The sequence below is a fragment of the Mya arenaria genome, chromosome 1 (genome assembly GCF_026914265.1).
Source record: "Mya arenaria isolate MELC-2E11 chromosome 1, ASM2691426v1".
Lineage (NCBI taxonomy): Eukaryota > Metazoa > Mollusca > Bivalvia > Myida > Myidae > Mya > Mya arenaria.
Window position 1 is genome coordinate 36,881,545 of NC_069122.1, and position 25,570 is coordinate 36,907,114.

Sequence of the window (25,570 nt, forward strand, 5' to 3'; positions counted from 1 at the left end):
CTTATTTCCAAGATGTCTTTGTTTCAGGAGTATTGTGTGGAGAATACACTCGGAAAGACAACTTAACGAGTTAAATATTAACGATAATTTTGCATACATAAACACTATAATTAACTTTCTCCCACATTTTAATACTAACCGTTAAAAGACCGTGAATGTACAAACCGTGAACATTATATGATTTTTCTGGATTTTATTTACATCATGAGGATTTGCTTGTACAAAATAATTTCGTTGATACTTGTAGTGATTTTACAAGGGCGTGTCATTCAAGGATATAATGTGGAGGTTACAAAGGTGGGGCTGGCGAAAGGGGAAAACAATTCGCAGTTCGGATATGCACTGGGTCTTCTTAATCCCAATTTGCTTCCTTATGGTGACAACGTTGTGTAAGTACCAATCGAATTTTCTGATATGTTTTATATATGACATTGAACTGTTTCCGCCTGGTTGCTTTCTGTATAACACTCTGTCGTTGTCAATTTTGAATACAATGGTTAATTTTATGCTTTCAAAAGTAGATGTCATGACAGACGTGTTATATACATGGTGAGCATCGAAGCGCCTTTTGCTTCTAGTAGTACTCATGGTTTCCGACTTATTGTGTTAATTGTCTACAATTGCCGCAAATTTGAATTAAATACATTTATAAATCAAATCTTGGTATATATTGAGAAAATAATTACTTTATTCTTAATTGATGTGTTTTGTCTATTACTTCATTTTTGTAAAGAATGCTTGTTGGAAGCCCGAACAAGGAGGTTGACGGTATCCAAGCATATGGCGGGGTAAGCGTATGTGAGAAACTACACGAGGAAATAATTACATGCACATCGCTCAGCGTCACAGACGGAGGAGTGAACAGATGTGGTGGGTGTCTGCAGCACACACATTAAGATTTAAACCTACATGTACAGCCAATTAGATCACCTATCGGCCTCCAATAAATCGTTAAGATTTGCGGTTTTACAAGTTAACAGTCATGATATCATCAATTGATTCAGCGCCCGAGGACACACATTGCAATAAAAACCAGTTAGAACACATTGTTTTTAATCATGATGACATTTTATGAATGGTTTTACAACAAAAGTACTTGTCTCCTTTTCATCGAAACATATATTGATTGTACTGAATATTCTTAAAAACAATGTCCACATGTATTGCTTAGGCGATAATAAACATATTGTGTTCACAATGAGATCCGTTCATTTATTTTTGATAAAGATAACTTGAGGGCCTCGAATAGTAGTCGAAGCCACTGTGAGACAGATAGCCGTCTGGGAGCCACCATCGCCGTCAATAAGAATTTCCCCTCCTTAGAAGACAAACCACAAGACGTACCTCGTGTTACGGTGAGGCCTTCTTTAAGTTACATGAAAGACAAACCATCAGACATACCTCGTGTAATGTTGAGGCTTTCTGTTACTTGTATAAAATACTTAACACCATACGTACCTCGTATTACGGTGACGCTTTCATGAAGTTGCATACAGAACGAACTCCCAGACAAACCCCATAATACGGGGATACTTTCATGACGTTTCCTGAAAGACAAACCACCCAAAAAACCTTTTGTTACGATAGATTGCTCTTTAATTTGAATAGAAGACGAGCCACCAGACGTAACTCGTGTTACGGTGAGTCTTTCTCTTAGTTGCCTGAAAAACATACCACCCGACATTCCTCGTGTTACAGTGTAGTTTTCTTAAAGTAGCATAGAAGTCGAACCACATCACGTACCTCATGTTACGGTTAAGGTTTCTGGTAGTTGCATGAAAGACAACCCATCCGATATTCCTCGTGTTACGGTTAAGCTTTCTTGTAGTTTTTCAAAAAACAAACTAGTCGACATACCTCGGGTAACGGTGAGGATTTCTTGCAGTTGCATTGAAGACGAACCAACAGACGTATCTTTTGTAACGTTGAGGGATATTTATAGTTACCTGAAAACAACACTATTAGAAAGTGTTCGAAACGATGATTTTTGAATGTTGCCTAAAATACGCAAGCAAGCAACAGTACTTTTTTAACTACTGAATGAACACATTTGTGCTTAAAAAATACATAAGTTTAGACCAGACAGTAATATTCAATGGCGTCACAAGTTGTTTTATACAAGTTATTCTTGAATGGACACGGTGGTTCCCTTATTAGATGAACGCCTGCCCTATTATTTGTTTAATTGGTACTCTGCTGGTATAGATTAAAATGACTTTTACAACCTTATAAAAACAACTAATTATGAGACTCCAAGTAAGTTGTTTTTCTATGTATATCATTTTCTTTTAGAAATTAACAATTAAAGAGAAACAACCATGTTTAGATATATGCTTAAATTCCTTTTCTTGACACAACTCGTACATTATTTGTTGCAATATGTATGTGACGTATTTTGGCCGGTGGCCTTTGATTACTTAATACATTTCTTGACTTGACTTGACTTGTTTATGTATAACGCACAGATATATGAGAGGCAATATTCGTAGATTTACTACCCTCTATTTTGAATGTCAGGCTCGGGAGTCGCCACATTTATTTGGTAATAAGTGCAGTAAAATCAAACTAGTAGACATGAAAATTGAACAATCTTGGCTGCCTTTAATAAGCATTTACTGCGTACGTGGAGTGCAAGCCTTTTTCTGTTATTTGTTATGCCATATTGCATTAATTCATTTTATGTTTAACAACAATTCTTAAAATATATCCAAACTAATCTCATTTCAATCAATAACACATAATTACAGTATTCTTATCGCTCTCTATTGTAGAGGACCAACTGACGTTCAATCCGTGTGAACTGTACGGATTTTTTAATGTACCAACGCTTCTCTCCAAATTGCTTTGTGATTGAGAGAAAAAAACAAGCGTTATTATAATTTCGTGATGATGTACTATGTTCAAATCCGAGTATCGTAGTATGAGTTTAAAAAATCAATTTTAGATTTGTGCGCCAGGGTGGAAAAATACGTACCCGGAAAAAAATAAAATGAAGAACAACATGATCGGAATGTGCCTGAAGCTGACTAATGCCCTAGAGTCTATGTCCTGTGACACAGAATCCGTTAAATATAGAAAATATGAGTAAGTATTCATCATATGCCTTAAAGATGCAGCCGTTGTTTTTAAATGTAGTTTGAGACCAAATACATATACATACATATGTATAGAAGCCAACACAAGTATTCAAATAATTGTTTAAATCAAGATATTATGACAAGATAGATACAAACATGTTTAAACACACACACACGAACATACACACACGCACACCCATACGCGCACGAGCACACTCACACTCACACAGACACACGCACACGCACACGCACACACACGCACACACACACACACACACGCACTCAGGCAAATGCACACTCACGCACGCACGCACGCACTCACGCACGACCGTACGCACACACATATGCACACATACACTCACACACACTGGAGTGCGTGTGTGTGTGTGTGTGTGTGTGCGTGTGTGTGTGTGTGCGCGTGTGTGTGTGTGTGTGTGTGTGTGTGTGTGTGTGTGTGTGTACATGGTATTGGATTTTAATATTGGAAAATGCTGTTAATTTTTTCAGATTCTGTTGGCCATTTAGCCCTGGTCAGTTTGCACAAGTCGACCATGTTATGGGAGCGTGGATAATCTACCCGTACGCCGAGGCTGGATTGTCTGCAGCATTTACAACAGTGAGATGCTTAGTAACATACCGATGGCACCATTTAAAAATGCCGAATTTTCATTTTTGTACTTTTACAGGAGATACAGAAAACAATATAAAATGTCATATACAATGACATGTAGGTTCGGGTTTTTCTGCAACTTCTACTGACCAGTAAACTCAATTTCTATTGGCTGTTGAGTCCGGTGTTTTTAGAAAAGGCGGCAAACTAAAATATGTTAATAAAAAGATGAAAACCCCGAAATAGCCAAAAATGTAGGTTCGGCTTTTTTAAATGGTGCCATCGATACAATCTTTAATTTTTGGCTACATGTTTCCCTAGGTTGCGGTACCAGTCAACCATGGAGAACAACTAAATAAGTATTTACATAATAAAAAAAGGTATCAAAGACCATTGTATCTTACTAAATCTGAACTTTTCAAGTATTAAAAGACAATTATGGTCCTAAATCCTTTAAAGCTGCACCCTTACAGATTGAAGGTTTTGACAACTTTTTTTAATTTTGCTTGGAACAAGCTAATGTTTGCAAATATCCATGGAAACCCGTTAAAAAAGACTGCTGACAAAAAATTAGATCGCAAATTTTTGTATTTAAGATCAAAAATTAATGTTTTATGCATTTTGCTTAAACTGTTAGTAACGGTTTTAGCTATAAAACATTAATTTTCGAACGGAAATAAGAACATCTGCAATCTGATCTTTTGTCAGCAATCTTATATCAATGGTTTGCAGATACTTACGCAAAACTTTGCTCTTTCCAAGACAAAAAAGAAAAAGGTTGTAAATATGGTTTATCTGTGAGAGTGCAGCTTAAAGAACTTAAATATCTTTATGACAACCGTTCTTAAAATATTAAACGGTGTTCAAGAAATCAAACGTTTCATCCCATTTATCCTGTTAATAATAATGTAATTTTGTGTTGTATAATTGAAAAACTTATTTACATCTATAATATATACATGATGAAAAAGGCATTAAAACAATTTATACCCTTTTTCAATCCGAATGTTTCCAGAAAGAAAAGACAATTGTGGTGCACAATCCTTGAATAACTTTAATATCTTTGCGAAAACCGTTTTTAAAATGCTCGACGGAGAAATCAAATTTTAATTCTTTTGATCCTGTTCATGGTTTATTGGATACAATGACGTAAATTTGTGTTATCATTTGAAAGTTTCACGTGTATTGCGCAAAGCTATTTGTAAAAATCATATATAATAAAAAATCTCTGACTCTGATAATGCCTGTCTCGTACTGGTAGTTTATATTCCATTATAAAGAAATTGAAATTGACCTTTATGTTATTTTTAAATTGTATCTTTGTTTGAGTTACTACTGTTTGATAACGGTTTCAGCATTGATATTCTAAGTGTTCTAAAATAATAGACGTGTTTTACGGTATTCTTGTAATTCCTAACGTCTAAACGGGTTTGTGCATAAACAAGGGGGTTAAAAAAATATTGAAATTGTATTTTGAGAAGTATTTTATGTGTGAAATAGATAATAAAGGGTTATATTCATATTTTGCCATGTAAGTGTAAATATACTTTGCACAGAACAAGCATTAGATGCATTAAAACAGGAATTTGCCTTTGAAATAAAACAAAAGTTGACTGACACAGACAACAATTGGTACAAAACAATTTGTACGTGAAGGATTTGCCTTATAAAAACTCGTAAAAAAACTCGTCAACTTACAATTATTTGGATTAGTATTCTTAGTAAACAGAGGCAATACTTATGCGTATATGATGTGTGCTCTTGTTTTTCCAAAATGGGATTTGTTTGCGTTAGCAAATTACTAAATACATACTTAGTAAACATTATACTCAACTACAAATGTGCATGTGCAGCGTACAAGCCTTTTAATTGTTCGTGTTATACTCATCATAATAGTTCAATGTTGTATTACTTTAAAAGGGATTAGGTTTAGCCTTATGCAAACATAAGTCATTGTTCTGGCTCCGGTGGCAGGACGGACCGTAAAATTTAGGGACCGAGTTTACAATGTATTTTGGAGAAAACGAAATTATGTGCGATAAATTTGAAAGAGTGCATAAAAGCTGACAGTGTTTAAATAATAACGTAATACAATATGTGTGAAATGAAAAACAATGATGCAGGAATGATACAAAGACAAATACATAAATGCAATATTCTAGTATTTACCTTTACAAACAACAACAACAATAGCAACAACAACAACAAGACGACTTACCTACCATTTTTGTTAGGCATATCACATAAATTGGACTTTGCGCCTACAGATTTGAACACAAAAATGAAATGAAATGTATGAAAACTGAAATGTGCTTGTATGTTTTAACTCGAAACACCGTCAATTGCGTAATGCAGAAATGAAGCAAAGAAAAATAAATGTAATATACTTGTATTATACTAAAGAAACTAAATCAACAGCAGCAGTAACAACAAGACAAACCTATCATAAATGTTACAGGCATGACATATAAACAAATTTTTCCTTTTTTGGCCTTAGTGTTTAAACACCAAAACCAAACAGTGTAAGGTAACGCAAAATTGTTTTGTATGTTCTGACCTTGAACACTGTTTCACTTTTAGGACGGATTAAATGAGATTATTGGTGGTCCAGGGATATACCAATGGCGAGGTTTGACCTTACTTTAGTTTTTGATGTATCAGATAGTTTCGCAGATACTTTTTTAAAGATGCACTATTATTCCCAAATAAGATTTAACACATTTAATACAACTGTTTAAATATACCAAAACGGATGAACAAATGTCGGAAACAATGACGTTTAATATGAAGGATACCGAGTTTAATTGAAAGTAAGTATGAAGAAAACACGGTAATGCTACCTTATGAGACCATAGTACAACGCACAAAATTTACCATTTACCAATCTTTTAATATTTTTGCGTTTTCAGCAATTAAGTACACTATTATAATATTGACAATAGTAATTAACATTTTCCATAAATGCTTTATTTAGTAAGTAGTTTAGGGTGCATCACTCAAAATATATGCTTGTTATACATGTGTATGTATTTATTTTGAATAAGAGTGTCACTTTAACTTTTAACAAAGAAATGAACAAATTAAATACAGTAAAATATACTACCGCATATCATGTTGTCAGGATATGAAAACAAATGACCGCTGTAGTTGTAATGGTTATATGGTTTCTTGCGAAACGAATTTAAGTGTATAGATTTGGACATCATGTTATAAACCTTGTCGAAATCGTTCTTTTTAAACAAATGTATTAATAAAGGGCAACCTTGTGCAAAATTGTGTTTGTTACAATAAGTGTTTGATATGTTTTTGTGTCCATTTGGTAATATAATTTCTAAAGTTTAACATTAATAACATTTTATTATAAAATAATGTTGTAGGCTCTCAACAGCTTTGCATAAGTCTGCGAAACTAATTAATATGAGTTATTTATTTTCGTTCAAATGTTCAATTATATTCCATATAACTGTAGGAAAGTAGTCCAATTCTTCGTCAAGAATGGCATTATTGCAAGCTATAACTGTCAGATGTTGTTTTGGCATTTTGTAATCGTAAACGACATTGTATTTTCAAAATATTCAATGGTTTTGTCTTTTCTTATCCTCTCCACATGCGATCAATTGAAGGAGGTATAAAACTCGTTCAAAGAAACATGACGTACCACTACTCATGGCAAGAAGGTCACACTATGTATGGAGGTGAGTATTGTTTGTTGTCCTGGCAGTATGTATAGAAACTATTTCCACATTTCCACTTTGCCTCTTTAAATATAATTAAACTTTCTAGAAGTCAATAATATCAACCATTCTATATTTGAACATAAACATGAGAATAGACCTCAGTAAAATACAGAAACAGAAGCATAAAACTTTCACGGAGGGAACGATCTAAATTGTTGAATGCACTTTAACATTTAACCGCTTTTAAAAGACTAACGGTAGAAAGACTCTCTATCGAAATATAAACATATGCCAATATAGTTTAGAATTAAAGTGGAATCCTACCGTGTCTTCCCGCTTATCGCTGTGAAAGTTAAAACAAAACATGTAAACTAATTTAAAGCTCACATAAAAATGATGTAGCAAATATAATTAAAACATATATTGAACGATTAAAATCGGACAGGCTACGCGTCAAAAATAGATTTATAATGAAGTTTATAAATTCCTGGACAAGCCATAAACGAGTTAAAGTTTCGGTACGCTTTTTTGTATTAAAAATCGTCATGCGGTCGTGCTAAATATGTCGATCCGAAAACAGCGAGATCAGTCGTTGTACAATTTAGGGAACGTTTGAACTTATGTGCGCCACCTTTTTTGGTATACCTTAATATATTCTTTGATTTTGCAATCAGGTTACGCAGTTGCAAGTGGACATATTCTAAATGAACGCAGTGAGAATATTGCAGTGGGTTCCCCAAATGTATATAGCAAGAGCGAAGGATATACAGGAAGAGTAAGCACAACGCTATTTGTACATAAATATCAATTATATGTACACGAATAAAACATGCATAATATGACAACCCATATGTTTTTTCAGACAATGACTACTATTTATCAACCTCAATAGCCACATGTTATAATTGTCTGATGTTAAACATTAAGGTTTCAGATTACAAATAAACTGGCGATTACATCGACTATAATGTTTAATTGTTACGCCTGGATAGCTAATCTAATGTTGGTACCATTTTATTCAATACATTCTCTGGGATATCACAGGAACCTTGGTTGACCTTGTTTACACAAAATAGCACATGCAATTGTTTATAAGCAGTTGGTGACTCGCTGAATAGAAAATACTCCATTGACAATAGTCAAAGGTGTGACCTAAGGTGTGACTTTAAATTGTCCTCAACAATTGGAATTATCTATTGCTTCCTATTTAATCATACATAACATGATTGACCAAAATCAATTAAACATAGAGTGTTTACCGTTTCGATTGTTCTTTATTTCAACTTTAATCCGACGTGAAATGACCTATTTTAAACAGGCTAATTGTCATTTGTCTAAACTTAAACCTCTTCCAAATGGCACAAGATATGTGGGTTAACAGATGTTGACTACTGGAATTGTCTCTGTAGATTTCAATGATATTGTATTTGCGACACCATGAATAAGCCAATCGAACCATAAAACTATCGTATCCGCCGTTGGAACCCTTATATATAATGTGTACTGTACGCGTTTACGATTCAAATTATTTAGTTTTCATCTTATTCTGTAGCAAGCTAGCAATTTGTCCTGCTTATGTACATACCGTTATACAAGACATATAATTACATCAATTTCATGATATCACTTCCATATGTTTTATAGTGTGTATACATCCAAAATGTGTAATCTTCATTCAGAAAAAAACGTATCCTCTTAGCTAACACAACCATGGTTTCATTAAGGTTGAACTTCTTGAGTATAGAAACAGCAACGGCACCCGGTTAGAGAAAGGGGATTTTGTGGAAATAGGCATCAAAAGAGAGGTAACACTTTACCATATTTACTATGCCTTCTATTTTGCTTAAAAATTAATTACATACGTACTATGATGTTGCAGTATATGGTTCGTCGGTAGAATGGCGCATATTACGTGCTTTATGACAACAATGCAATACTTTACTGTTGTTCAGCAATGTGTAAAATACTTTTTTAAAAGTTTTCTCATTAGGATTATGTTATCAAATGTATTAAGTCATATTACTTTGAAAAATAGTTTAATATAAATTTATACAACTTGAAGTGTTAAATATTGTTCCAAACAAGGGATGCTCTATACATTATTATGCTATATTTTGTGGGTGAGGGAGGGTATGATGCAGGAGTGATGCCGGAACGTGGGCAGTAAAGAGCATACCTATGTTGGAGATTTAATAATATAGTCACATTTAGCTGTTTAAAATGCTTACTTTAAAATTTATCTAGTTAAAGACGTTTTCAGTTGAAGGCGTTATGACACTATTGATCTTACTATTACCGTTGCAAAAAGTGAATCTACTGATAAATATGAGTTTGTTGATTCTAACCGAAATTGGCTAGTTTTGTCATAATAAACATATAAGAATAAAAAAAACTACATGCGTTTTAAACATCAGTGTGACGGGTTAACCGTGATGGACGTATCCCGTGACCGTCAGCATGGTGCTAAATTTGGAGCAACTGTGGCTGCCATTGATATAAATGACGACGGTATTGATGAACTGCTCGTGGGCGCTCCATTGTACTCCGGAAGCTACCCAGAGGAAGGGCGGGTTTTTATCTACACATCCAAATTAGACGTATGTAAACTGCGAATTAAACAAATTTAAAATCGTTATCTAAAACGCGATATTACTGTATATTACAACTGTGTTTATTTCAAGCTGGTTTACATTTTGATTGTGTTCTTGGTTGTTTTGATGTGAAACTATTTCTATACCACATATAGATTTTTGTTTGTGGCGGCGTTTTAGTCGAAAACTAGATTCATAAGCCATTGAACTTATTAATGTTAATCATATAATGATCGCATTCTCATGAAACTTTGTTGCACTCATCAAGCAGATAATACAATTTCTACTATACATGTCTCTTTAAAACATAATAACAAAGCAAATGTTGTAACAAAGATGTTATTTAAAAGTTTATTGTATAGCAAAAGAAAACACATAGGATGTCATCATTTGGACCCTTAACCTGTGTCTCTAAACAAGGTTTATAATTGAAAATACATCGCTCTTTCTCAATGTTCAAATACTCTGGTAAAGTTAAACCGACATATTTCTATAATCTTTGTTAACGTTTTAGAAACTTTGCGGGCCAGTGTCGGTGTTATCAGGAAAAGGCGCCATTATGGCGAGATTCGGTTCGGCAATTGCTTCAGTTGGAGATATAGACAGAGATGGTGCAATAGGTACGTGATGATCGCGACATACTTTAAACAATAACATATTGGAGTTATGGTCTGTAAACTCCTGTTTCCCTGATCGTTATAAGGAGGTAATCCCAACATGTGCAGTCAAAACCTGTTGGCTCGAATTCGCTTTGCTCGAATTCATCATTGGCTCGATCAGGATGTAAAGGATCGTTTTAGTCATAATACTGAAAGTAAGCATTCCTGTTCGGCTTTAATTTTCCGAGGCTTGATGTATTTTCGCCGGACCCATGGGAGTTCGAACCAACGGGGGTCGACTGTATTCATGAAGCTAGGTTGGTGCAACTGGGGTCTGTTTGTGGTGGTTGAAATTTTATGCATCTCTCAATTTTATTTTTACGCCCTAAATTAGTGCCTCTAAAAAGGGTTTTCTAATATAGTTCGGCCCTTCATTTTTCTTTGCATTAATGTGAACATACTTATTTATCAGATATGTATGTGGTTTGATGTGGAGTAGTACATAGACGAGTTTTGTTTGAATTGACAATAACATCTTAATTAAATGACTTAGTTTACTTCTCATTAAACGGTCAAAATATTGCCCAATGTATGTGAGATATTCATTTTCTATTAAATTAATTAATCGTTTTATACGAAATGTTCATGTTGTGTCGATAAAGGCTTGACCAACATATTCCAAAAGAGATTTGGAGTAAAATAGCACCACATATGTGGATCATCTATTATAAACACATCTTCTAGTACCCTCGTAGTTTGTGTTTCAATCGTATCATGACTGAAGCTTCAGATTTTGCTATCACAGCAACAATACATATAAACTGTGTATTTGATTGATGCTTCAGATTTTGCAATATCAGCAGCAATTCAAATTCAACGTTTAAATGATTAATGCATCAGAATTTGCTATCACATCAAAATACATATATTAAAATGTATATATGATTGATGCTTCAGATTTTGCCATCGGAGCACCATACGAGGATGATGGGGTTGGAGCGGTGTACATATACAGAGGCAATCTCGATTGTTTTTGTAACATAAATAACAACTATTCTCAAAGAATCTCCGGTAAGAATTGTAATCGTTGAAACTATATTCGCAACACAATCTGATAATAAACTAGTCAGGTCTTAACAAGAAGGTTTCAGCCTTCAACCATATAAGTGTTGTTTGTGACATTGAGTATAAAATATATACAAAGAATCTCCGGTAAGAAAAATGTGTATTGAACATATAAGGTTATTCAATTCGAACGTGAATCTGATACTATTATGTATGTTTAACACTATTAAGATAAATACATTCTTTTACAATGAAAAGCATGGATTATGCATTTCCCTTGTGCAATAAATTTGAAATAGTCCTCACGAGTAATATGGACAAAAGATTCACACTACTTTAACAACATATTGTTGAAGAAAAAGCTTAATACTGCACTATATTATGAAACAGGAGGTTTATACAGTCCGAACACCAGGGGATTTGGTTGGAGCATCTATGGTGATCATGATTTAGACGACAACGGCTTTCCTGGTGCGTATTTGTATTACATTTATATCCACACGTACAACAGTATTTTATAATTTGGTCTTGGACATAAGATGTATTATAGTAAATTTACATATTAAGTAAGGAAAAATGCATTGCTAAGGATAAAAGCATTGCATAGGCGCAAAAAATAACACCGTTTCAAAACTGAAATGAATTTAATGCAAGGGTGGAATTATTTACTTGCATCAAGGATATGTTGTATTCAAATGTAATTACATTGTTTCAAAATATTATCTGTTTTATCTGTTTTAATTATTTTCGATATGACATATCCTTAACAGATTTTGCTGTTGGTGCCTACGGCTCAGACCAGACGATTGTGTTTCGAACCCGACCAATCATTGACGTCAATATGACGATCAATATTTCTCCCAAACAAATACCATTAAATATATCATTGGTCAACTGTTCCAAAGACAACACACAGCTTTGCTTTAACATGGGTGTGATCATGAATTTTACATCAGTTGGTTCGCACACAAAGACTGTTAATGAGATAAGTAAGCTGTTTTATCCTTAAAACGACCATTACGTTCACTGAATAGTAACTATTTATTTCACATTCAAATATGTAATCTTCATGCCGTAGAACTACGTTTAGTAAATGTAAAAATGCATGCATCAAATATTAAATGAAATAGAAAAGCGAACTGTTATTACTATGAATAAACTAAATTCAATTTAATCGTGAACGTCACAACGTATGTAAGACTAGTTTCAGAGCTAATTGATGTATTATACGGCAGAAACAATACACATTGGAATCAAGCTGGACTATCAGAACAGACACAACTAGAAAAGCAACAACTATTCTCTTAAAAAAACGATGGCGAGCACATTTGACACACTTAATATTCATATATGTAAAGGGCTAAGGCCCCGATTCGTATTCCATACTCTAGTACTTAAATCCATCAGATTTGCAATGCAATACCGTCATGTTGTAAATCCATATTTTGAAATAGAATAATGCTGGCTCTGAGAATGCTATCGACTGTGGATCCTTGTTGTTTTGTTTTTATCGTTTAGTTGGCTACATTTGTAAATTAAAAAAGTCATATTAAAATATTGATGCTGGTTTTCTAACAATACTTTGAATTGCTAATTGAATCGTTGTTATCAAATGTACGTTGTCTATTCCTTCAGCCATAGAATTGGAACTTATGGCGGACAAACTGTTTAAGCAGAAGGATGGATACAGCCGAATGTATTTTAGAAAAAACGGCATGGATACACTAGCTGAAAACATCACAATGCAAGGATCTCGAGAACAAAAAATATTACATCCTTGACATTGCGGTAGGTACCTCAGTTTACCCTGTCTGCGCAATCTACGTCTACATTATTACATCAACTAAACCATTCATATACTAAACACCAAACAGTTGCATTCCGCAGATAAAAATTGAAAAAACCTTGATATATATATATATATATATACATAATTATGTAGCACCACAAAAATGCTCCAAAAAATCCTATTGCAAATCCTTAAATATATTCTAGGAGTATGTGTTTTAAGAACATATATCACTAAAAAATCAATATTTCAGATGAACGGAGACGATCCGGAACCACGGGATGCCTGGACACCTGTGTTGATGGAAGTCCGTTTCCGGGTCCTGCCCCTACCAGTTCCGTCCTTCAGTCGTCTTGATCCGATACTGAAGGATAGTATCAGCACAATTCTCAGAAAACAAGTATTACAATTTAGGCGAACAATGTTGGATAGCTGTCTTTCAAAGACAGTTTTCGTATATTTAAGGAGTTAGCACTATTGTTTCCAAATTGTTCGTTTGCTTATGATATACATGTATCTTGAATACGTATACTTTTGGATTTGACCATGTACCTAACCAAGACCATTATAATTCATTGGGTACTGGACTGTCCCGGTAGATGTTGCTTTTTTGTATTATTATTAAAGACATTTCTGTATATTGATAACTTTTTATCAGTTAAAGAAAGTGTTTCATGTAAAGACAGGAGATGTTCCTTGTTATGGGAGAGATATATTTCGCAACATGTACCCTGAACTGGAAATCGGCAGTCTCGTTGTGAATGAAAATGCTCATTTCATTATGTATATATATATATAACCAACGGAACGTGTTATTCAATTAACAGCCTGTATTATTAAAAAAAACATTCAATATTTTTCCTTATGTATTACAATCCTAACACATGGTATTTGTTACATTTACCATTAATCAGGTGCAGTTCGATAAGAAGTGTGGGACACTTGATCTTTGCACCTCTGACCTCCAGCTGAATGTTGACTTGCTACTCAAAGGACCCGGTTTCTCCAAGGATATTGTTGACGATATACCTATTTATGTCGGCGAAGGAGACAGATTAATTGTAAACATACACTTATGTGAAAAATATCCGCCAAAATTTATTCCGAAAGTTTTGACAAAGGACGTTTCGTATGCACTACATTCTTGCATGGATTTCATTAAATACTATAACGAAAATCAAAACAGTAAACACTACTGCACCGGGTTTTATTTTTTTTTTGGTATTATGATAGTGCTATGACGTCCATTTCACAATGTATATGATTTATTTTAAGATTGAATAAACGTTCTAATTGACACCTTCTTGCTCTTTCTGAATATTAGCCAATTCACAGAAATACAATAACAGTAATGCATGTTTCAAGAAATTTAGTCAATCTTTTTTGCAACATAATTTCAACATAGATTTTGGTTTGTTACTATTATATGTTCTTAAAATGTTTTAAAAAGGTCACTGTAGATGTAAAGAATCTAAACGACACCTCCTACAATGCGAATTTCTCGAGTACAATAGGAGCAGCTCGGATAGGACAAACGTTGTAAGTTCCAAACACTAGTTTCGACCTGTAGTCTATGTCCCTCTCAACTTACTGATTAAACTGTTGAGTTATTTACTCTATTATAATAAATGAAATGAATATAATAAAAGCATTGTTTTAAATATAATAAATTAATATAAAAAAGTCCATTCTGCACAGCTGAATGTTAATCAAAGCACATATCAGGCCAAACAAATATATTGTCTGTTCCTGATTTTATATTATAAAGCGGTTTTTGACATGGATTAACGTTACTAGAGCGCTCTTCAAAGTAAGAATTAAAAACAACTATCTTCATACGCCTTTACACGATATACAAATGTCTTGTGCATTTAATAAAAAAACATTTTATCTTTCTGTTAGACATGACCAAGGTGACGTAACGGCAAACTGCACACACACGCCTGACTTTGCACGAACTTGGAGCACATGTTTGGCCAATAGCAAACTCGATCGCAACGAAAACTTTAAAGTCATAATGGAGTTTGATGTCTCAAAAGGGAAACTCATTCCAGAAAACAACATCGACAAGATGCAGCAGTCGCTTATGGTACGTTTAAATATGCTTGGCAAAAACACGTGCAGCCACGCGTTTAATACCGATATTTCAAAACAAAGATTTATTAGTTACAAATGTTAAATTTTTAAGACAATATAAACCCTTCCTTAACCAAAGTTGAAAGTGAACGTAAAAAAATATATTATATATGGGAATCGGTCTGGCGTCAAAAATCACAAAATTTACATTATTTCAATAAAAAAGAAATGTCAAATCCCAAAACGTTCCCATAGTGGGGCGTACATATGGTGTATGCAATGTTTGTTCAGCAGTAATGCGTAGCCAGCAAGATATTGAAGGTACCCCATCAAGCTCGTATTGTTTGGTCTAAAAATAAAGTAAAGTGGAGAGTTTTGCTAAGGCGGTATCAATAATCAAAAATTATTTTCACCTAGAACCTGAAGAAATCAACTTTTGTTTGTCAGTGCTGCTTAGAACCACCCTTACTTTACACATATCGATTACTCATTGTCAGATGGGACATTGGCGATTTTACTTTACAAAGGGTAACGGATGTCATTGGCCTCATATCATTTTCATGACCGACAAGCAACTTAAATAAAATTAACTTTTCTTCGGGTTTAGATCTATATTTTGTGGCTGCTTTGTTAAATAAATAATAATGCAATGTGCTATTGTTTACAGATTGTGGTTGATGCCAAGCAAGAAAACCGGGACACGAATCCTAAGAACAACAAATTTAACAAAACTGTTAATATTCTGCTCAAATACAATATGCGTATTTTGCCTAAGTATGTCTACTTATTTACAAATTGCCATAAAAATAAGTCTGCTAATACACTTTGTGCTCGAAATAACGGCTTGAACAACATTCGCATTTTTTTGGTAAAAGGTATTGACGTTTTCGTTCGCTTGTCCGTTAAAACAATGTATCTGTCCTATTCACAAGATATCAATACAAGCTCATAATATAACTGAATTCCGCCTTAATTGTAGTAAAATATGTTATTAGAATGTAAGATTCGAATTATATATTGAATAGTAACAGTATAGCGTTGTATTGATAGTATATTCCTATTTTATTGTTAACAACACTGGTTTGTGTTTGTTATAAAGAAAACAAACATTTAATGGTTACGTTCAGGTACAGAATGCTTTTCTTTGCTTCTCCAGTCCCGACATATCTGCCGATGAGAGGTACAAACAGAATGACCAAAGTACAAGGAAGATCACTCTCATACACCAGTACAGCATTAGAAATCTTGGGCCAAGTTATCTACCGAAAACATACGTTAATATCACCATACCTGTCCGCAAGGGTTCATTAGAGCTCGCACGAATAGTGGTATTATAATTTACGTAAAAGTATATAGAGTGTGAACTATACACTTTGCCTTAATTTACGCATTCATTTGAAAATTGAACAATACGTTTTGATATTATTCTGATAAAATAATGCAGTATTAGTGGAAAATACAAGGATATAATTAACTGACCCAGATTGTCTCCATCGAACCGGGACCGATACTGTCATTATATTAGTGTGACGCAATCTGCAAAAAAACAGGCCACAGCTGAAAATGATGTCATGCGGGATATCACGTTATTCAAACACGATCATTTTTAAGTGTGACACTCATTTTATTTGCACTGTCTCTTTGTTGATTGGCACAAAAATAATATCCACAGTCATGCTTATAAATATCACCGTGTTGATGTACAAAATACATATTGTCTTGCGTTTCTTCATGTTCCACTGTGGCCTGTTTTGCGTCACAAATGCATTGTATACCTTCTGCGTGAGATTTGTTGCCTTCTGTGTTGAAAAATGCTTTTGTCGTGTATGACAATTTACGTATACGACTGGCAGACAAATGTACTTCTTTGGTCTTATTTTGACTGGGTCAGTTGGTAATTAAACAATGAAATAGTTCTATTCTATATTCTATTTCTTGCAGACTCTTGATTGGTACTAAATGATTAAATAGTGTATTTGATTTTTCCAGGGATATTCATCAGCATGTAACGCGCAGAACACACAACCTATTGTTCAAACGACAACAAAGTCTCTACCGACGACGTCCTCTTATGCTGCCTGAACCTGAAAAACGTACGATAACAGTATTATATGTTGTTATATTTTTTAATTCAATCTTAATGCTTTCTTCCGGATCGTGAATGGATACCACTAACATGTATATTTTCGTGAAGATAAAGTTGATTATGTTTATTTCCGGTTAAGATAGCAATACATTTCAAAGGGTTAACAATTAAAGTTTTATTTCACGATTGGCTATGACACGAGTAAAACATGTCCTCTTGGTATGCACGAGGTGATCTTTATTGCAATCTCACATTAAAAAAAAGCGATTTTTATTTTTATTTTTCGTTTGTAATCCATTAAAATGATTTTTATTTGACATTTAATTTGAAAACTACGTCAAATATTAGATAAATGGTGTAATACCGGAGATGATGTCACTAATACTATTATTATCGAGTGTTTTAGTTACTTTTCCGCGCTTTATGAATTACAGAAATGTAGTACCTGTAAAATTTATTTTGTTTATATAGATCCGGTTTATTTAATTACGTGTACTGTCAGTAAAATAAAAAATGAGATGATATAAATCAAGTAATGTTGACGTCACGTACGGTTAAATGATTACATTTTGAAAAAAGATGATAAAGTCATTTCCTGTTCATAAACAGAAAGTGATGAACGATTAAAGAATACATAGGAAATAGCAAATTATTCTCACGGGGTTTAAATGGAAAATTAACTCATTTAATAAAATAAATATAGATCATATTAAAAACAAAGAGAAAAAACGCATGTCTTGCTTGAATACAACCAATTAGGCAATTGGTGTATGCTATTAAATTGTGTTCAATTGTGTGGTGTAGTATTGAAATATTTATAACATTAGCAATAATACCGAAAATACGTGACGGTTATGTTAATCCTGATTCAAGAAATAGTATTGATAAATGGTTATATTCTGATTGTTTGTGTCCGTTACACTATCTTTAAATTTTAAACCATATATATTGAACAGAGAGAAAACGACGGTCCGCAGAAGAGCCCCGTGCAGAAGCTGTGAGCTCGACTGATCAGGGCGCATCAAAATTTATCGTAACTTGTTTATTATATTTGCAGTTATTGCGTATTAATTAATCGTAAAATGTTGCTTTGCCATGCTACTTGATTTCTAAGTTTTAGCTGATTCTGATTGGTTTGGACATTTATAAGGGATATTTTAAGCAATTGTAGTATCATTTCTTTTTTTGTTGTCGAAAATGTTTTGAAAGTTATCAGACAATTATTTTTTTAATCTTATTTGTATCAGAATTAGTAAGGCTGCTTATTTTAAATCTTTATACATCAACTATATGTGTGGGTAAAACTTAACTATTTTGAATTGAATACTTTTGGTGGTTCTTATAGGTTTAATTTGAGAGAATTATAAGGGACTCTTTATGCGATCTCATTTTTTTTATTTTCAATTTCTTTGTCAAATATGACTTTATAATTTATAGGACGTTTATGCTTCTATACTAACTTGTCTTGGAATTGATCAATCAAATAGGTTTCATTTTACGTTTGATATACATCAACTATATATGTGTTTAAAAACACGTACTTTGAATTGAACTATACTCGATGTAACAGACATGTGGGGAGTACGACTGTATCACTGTTGAATGCCTTGTGACAAATCTGGGAAGCAACAAGGAAACAACCGTCAACGTGACAATTGATGTGTTTGAAAAGGCACTGGCAACGGAAAAGGTAACCTGATGTCCACATGTCTAACGATATTTTCAATTGCGTTTTCATGGATGTGAGGTTTGTTGAATTATTTTACGGCGTGCACGTTACAAACTCCTAGCCAGATAACCATTTGCTTTTTGTATACTCTATATTATAGTTGTAAATACCGATTATGTTGAAAGAAAAAAGGCAATAGAATATGTTTAAATCAAATCAAATCATAACTATTCTTGATAGTTTGTACCGGATATGATTTTTGCTAAGTAAAATTCATAATATCAATTTACAAATGTAAAGTAATTTTCAGGTGGTCTGATTTACGCGTAACAACACTTCTCTTGTATGGTTTAAGAAAGGGACATTTTGTCATTTTATTAAAGAGCAATTCAATATATATATAAAAAAGGAAAAAAACAACAAAAAAACAAACAACAACGTCGCACTCGCCTTTTGGTAAAATGTACAAACATCTGCGTATGCAAGAAAAACATTTTTCTGGTTCTGCATGGAAAGATCCGACCCAAGGGCATGCTGGTGTGACCGGTAACTCGGTATGCCTTGTAACCGGCTTATGCAGCGTGCCCAAGAGAAGACTTTTCCCATCTAGTTCGGAAGCAGAGGATTTACATTACTAATCCAAGTATTCGTCTTGTCCCTTTAACCTTTCCCCAGAATGCTCGTGAGTTCTTGTACGGAACCAACGCTACAGTCACAGATCCGGTTGTCTGGTTTTCTTGTAAAGTCGTTCCCTTTGACAGCACCGTATATGCAACGGTATGTACGTAAATATATATAATTTGTTTAATAAGTGAGTACAAACATATTTGTTGTTCATTAAATTTGAAACTCATTACATTCGAACCTCGTAGGCTCGAACTCCCAGGAACCCGCAAATACATCGAGTCACGTAAAGTTCGAGTCAAACGGATATGCTTACATTAGGTATATAAAAAATTTGTCCTAACATCCAGTTCGAGCCAAGCGTGTTCGAGCCAACGGGGTTGGACTGTATATTAACATTCGGCTGAATTTTCCAAATTTTCTTAACATTGACAACGTTGTGGACGTCATCTTGTCAATTTTCAAATCGATGATGCGCTAGAAGGATAATGGAATCACTTTTGATTTGTAGTATTTCTAAAAACCTTTGAAACAATTGTTTCAGCTGTACTTGTTATTTTTCCTTCACATATATGAGCATGTTGTCAAAAAACTTACGGTTAAAAGATTAAAGATGCACTCTTACTCCCAAGTAAGATTTACCACAATTAATACAGTTGTTTTAAAATTCCAAAAAGGATGAATAAATGTCGAAAACAAGTGTTCTTATGAAGGACACCGAGTTTAATTTGAAAGAAATGTGCATTAAACACGGTATTTCTACCTTATGGGACTATACTAGATCACAGTAAATATTTAAGCATTCACCAATCATTTAATATTTTTGCTTTTTCTGTTATTAAATATAGTGTTACAAACTTGTTGTTAGTAATGAATATTTTCCATAAATGCATTGGATACAGTGTCACTTTAAAGATCTAGTTAATCGCGCTGTTAACTTTATCAAAGTCTTGAACAATCGTCCAATTGTGTTAATCCCTCACGATATTACCGGAGTAAACCCACTTGCCTCCGTGGCCTAGTGGTTAAGCGTCCGCCTACGGAGCGGGAGGTCGTGGGTTTGATCCCTGGCCGCGTCATACCAAAAGACGTTAAAATTGGTACAAGTAGCTCCCTTGCCTGGCGCTCGGCATTAAAAGGGTAGTGCTTGGAAAAGTGGTGTACTCAGTACTGGTTTAACCCAGGAAAGTTGTACCCCGGGTATCGGTGCTTTTCACCGAGCACGTAAAAGAACGAAGGGGTCTCTTCGAAAAAGAGCTACGGTATCGCACCCGAACTTCCTTGTATCCCACCACTGTCTCTTCAGCGTGCTGTCCCTTCAGCAAAAACAAAGGACCCCGTTGGAAATAAGTGCTTGCACTTTCACGGGTTATCCTTGACCGCAAGGTCTAAAGAAATACATACATACATACACCAATCTAGTACACATACACCAAGGCCGGAGACCAAACACAGGATGCCTTGTGGAGTAGCTAATTCGATAACTACTTTGTTTACTATACAACTTGTAAACACAGTCATAAGAGCGGTGTAAAAGCTTTCGTAAATTACGTTTATTTATGGTTATATTCTGACTTTGTTTAGAAATGGACCCGACTGGTCGTCGATGCTGAATCTGTTGCCAGTGAGGTTTCCATGTGGATTATAATCGGGGCTGTGTTGGGAGCAATAGCGCTGCTTCTTATCGTCTTGGGAATACTCTACAGGGTAATGTAGTCACATGACCTGACGTTATATTTTTATTTTGTTAAATAGTGTAAATAAACAATACGTGGTTGAAGCGACATATATGCCTGTTTATGCCTGCTTTGTAACCAAGAGTTGAATGGTCGAGCCCAACATGGTGTTATATATCGTGCCCGTTCAAAATGATATACAATTTGGACTATAAAACAAAAACATAATGATTGTCGTTTTTATCATGTAGTTAAAAATGATGTTTTTATTTTTTAAACAATACAGGATAAAAAGAAACGATACTAAACTTAATTATTTAGTAGACTTATTAAACAAAATGAAAAATAAATAAAAAAGACAAGATTTCGCCGCACCATGGTTCGCACACGTGTCCTTTATCTCTGCAGTTGGACACCTTTTCCAATAAACCATGATATACAAATTCTTGATGATTTTTATGCAATTTATAAACCCAATTTAAAAGGTTCGATTTTTTTATAACCTTTGAATTGTTATTGTTATTTTCTTAGTTATTGTTGTGATTTGTTGGAAGATGCTTACAAAAAAGTTATATTTTGTGTCGAAACTTTCATAAGAAGGTAGTCCTGATAAGCTTTCAATTGGTATAATTTTACTTTTTGTGTACCTTAGTAATACATACAAATGAACCTGTCAATGGGAGCTAGTAATAGGTCGATGCTACATCACTTTACATGCCTGGTTAAATTAATAAACGCAACAATCATGTTGCTGTCTCATCTGTAACCCCGTTTAAAATGGCGCATAATGGTTTCCCTGTTTATGTCTGTTTATGATGTTCAGTATAGATTAATATACAAACGTTACTTTTAAACTTAATTTGGATATACGTGGTAGACAACCGTAGAAAATTCAATCGTCGTAAGCAATGTGATATATCAGTTATTACAGAGCGTTTTTGTTGGTAATAAACTGGTTTCGGTTTTATATCGGTTTCACGAACTGTGTATTTGTTGTAACAGTTTCAAATAAAACCAAAACCAGTATTCAATAGTTTTTTAACGAAAACCGAAACCGGTTTTTGAAACTATCGAAACCCCTACCGGAGGCGGTTTCATCGGTTCGTTCCATCCGAAAACTAGTTTACTTTGAAAACAACATTGCGGATAGTGGTCAACTTCGTTTGTTGAAACTCAATCTTTTGTATAACAATGCCTTACAATGGGCAAATGAGCTAAATGAAAAGGGTTACATTAGTAATGGTGTAGCTCAGTAGCTACAGTAGCTCCGCCATATTGTTGAAAATGTACACAAAACCATGCATTTGTTACTTCAAGCAAAACTATCAAAACCGGTTTCGTAACTGCTGAAACCATTGAAACCAAAACTGAAACTGGTTTGGTATCAACATAAACGCTCTAAGATTCAATGCGTTGTAGACAACGATGTCAAATATATGCAAGTTTTTGACAACTTTCTTTTTCTCTTGCAAGTATATCATCTGGAGTCTAACTCCTTTAAATACTGAAGCTAATCGCATTTCAAAGTTTTCTTTTCAATTCCCACCACAATTGTTTAACTATAAATCAGATTTATAGACAGTTTATTCCCCCTACATACTGACTGTCTTAACTTTCAAAGTAAAGTTGAGTGTTCGATAGTTTCTTGTTCATTGGATGTATAAGTAGTAATACGAAATTACTAGAATTTCAATGACTTATTAAGAGTGATTTAAGCACCCACTTGTGAATACGGACTTTGGAAACAACCCATCATCACGTTGTGTTTAGCAACATCTATCATATATAAAATTAACGTTAATCAATGAAGCCGTACTTAATGTTTAGTTTATATGTTTTAAACTAACCATCGCTGTTAGCCACGCCGTCACGTTGGTATTAAGCCGGTATTTTAAAGCTGCACTCTCACAGATTTACCGTTTTTACAACTTTTTTATTTTTTTGTCTTGGAACGAGCCGATTTTTTCGAAAATGCATGAAAACCAGTTATACAAGACTGCTGACAAAAAAATTAGTTCGCAGATTTTTATATTTCAGTTCAAAACTTGATGTTTTATGCATTTTTCTTAAACCGTTAGTAACGGTTTAAGCCATAAAACATTAATTTTTGAACGGAAATATGAAAATCTGCGATCTGATCTTTTGTCAGCAATATTTTATCATTGGTTTGCAGATATGTACGCAAAAATTTGCTCTTTCCAAGACAAACAAAAAAAGTTGCAAAAACGGATAATCTGTGAGAGTGCAGCTTTAAAGGTAAAAGTGCACTCAATGGAATATCCAATATACTGCTGTTATGTTCTAACTCAATATATTACCTTTTTATATTTGACATCTTATTACGATATTAAAAGATTGCGCCTGAATAATATAGCATTACAATCCTTTTCAAGTTCGGGTTCTTCAAGCGAAGCAAAAAGCACTACCAGATTAAACAAATGAAGAGGGAAAGTCTCTACAACCGAATGAGCCAACGGATGTCTACCATGGGCAGAAGGACTGATAACCCGCCGTATGACGCCATGGGTACTGGGGAATCCAATACTTCACTGAATTAAATAGGAGCTTGTGTTTTCTGTGATATTTAAATGTTAGCTTACTTTACTTTTGGCTCGGCTCATTCACTATATATGAAAGGTTTACTTACAATATATACGTACATATTAACATGGTGATTATGATGCTCACTCGGTGAGGTGTATTGCGATCCAACACTGAAATATACTTTCCTTTCAATTATCTGCCTTAAAGTTGTATTGACATACATATAATTTAAAAAAAAACGTACAGTATGGGATTTTAGACGAGGAATATGGTTATTTTTTAAATTAAGCCTGTGTAAAGATTACCTAGGATTGATGAGGATTAATGTGTTTACTGAACGAAATATCGCAATAGTTATTGATTATTTAACCATAATCTGTATTTCATTTTGTTATTGCCTGACCTAATATGATATTTAGTTTGAAATGTCTTCATTGAGTTTCTCTTTGTGTTTTTTTTTTCATTGCCTCATTGTAGTAATTTGTGCATGTTTGTCGTCTTTTTACACAACATATTCAAATATCTATGAAACATGCTTCAATTCACCTTCCCTAACCCTTTCTTCAATTACAATAGTTTGCCCTTTAAATTATTCTACAACCAGGACAGGAATAATATACTTGGAATAAATAACATGCAAGAACATTTAATGGGCCGTAGAACATAAAATGTATACAAATCGAACTATGTACCAAATCAATGATATAGATTTCACAGAATTGGAACGAATCAGAAGAGGGGTTTCTTAGTCCCTACATTTTCATGTTTGGTTTCGGATTGTTCAGAGAAAACATATACAACTTCTTACTGTTACATGTCTTAAAACCGTCGAGTGCATAATATAATTAAATGAAAATTTTGAAACATTGTTAAAATAAAACGTTTATCTTCTTATTAAATGAATGGCTATTTTATTCAAATCAAACGTTAAAAACATGGTTATTACCCAAATTTTTGTTGTATACGTGTCAACCATGTTTATTACCCAAACTTCAATTGTATACGTGTAAAGCATGTTTATTACCCAAACTTCAATTGTATACGTGTAAAGCATGTTTATTACCCAAACTTCAATTGTATACGTGTAAAGCATGTTTGTTACCCAAACTTCAATTGTATACGTGTAAAGCATGTTTGTTACCCAAACTTCAATTGTATACGTGTAAAGTATGTTTATTACCCAAACTTCAATTGTATACGTGTAAAGCATGTTTATTACCCAAACTTCAATTGTATACGTGTAAAGCATGTTTATTACCCAAACTTCAATTATATACGTGTAAAGCATGTTTACTACCCAAACTTTAATTGTATACGTGTAAAGCATGTTTATTACCCAAACTTCAATTATATACGTGAAAAGCATGTTTATTACCCAAGCTTCAATTGTATACGTGAAAAGCATGTTTATTACCCAAGCTTCAATTGTATACGTGTAAAGCATGTTTATTACCCAAACTTCAATTGTATACGTGTAAAGCATGTTT

The 25,570-nt window shown here is 33.8% G+C and overlaps 1 protein-coding gene across 1 annotated transcript; it reads left to right on the plus strand.

Annotated features, from left to right (window-relative positions):
- The first annotated feature begins 129 nt into the window (after positions 1-129).
- On the plus strand, positions 130-25,353 carry LOC128226851 (integrin alpha-5-like). Its single transcript, XM_052936933.1, has 28 exons — positions 130-389; positions 734-870; positions 1,228-1,355; positions 2,945-3,084; positions 3,585-3,693; positions 6,268-6,316; positions 7,311-7,382; positions 8,039-8,139; positions 9,089-9,169; positions 9,779-9,961; positions 10,470-10,575; positions 11,512-11,625; positions 12,010-12,090; positions 12,390-12,608; positions 13,255-13,382; positions 13,662-13,808; positions 14,323-14,469; positions 14,859-14,947; positions 15,311-15,497; positions 16,152-16,258; positions 16,641-16,812; positions 17,426-17,436; positions 17,474-17,577; positions 18,527-18,603; positions 19,141-19,260; positions 19,915-20,016; positions 21,448-21,570; positions 23,933-25,353. The coding sequence occupies exons 1-28, from the start codon at positions 178-180 to the stop codon at positions 24,095-24,097; spliced, it is 3,411 nt and encodes a 1,136-aa protein (XP_052792893.1). The 5' UTR covers positions 130-177; the 3' UTR covers positions 24,098-25,353.
- The last annotated feature ends 217 nt before the right edge of the window (positions 25,354-25,570 follow it).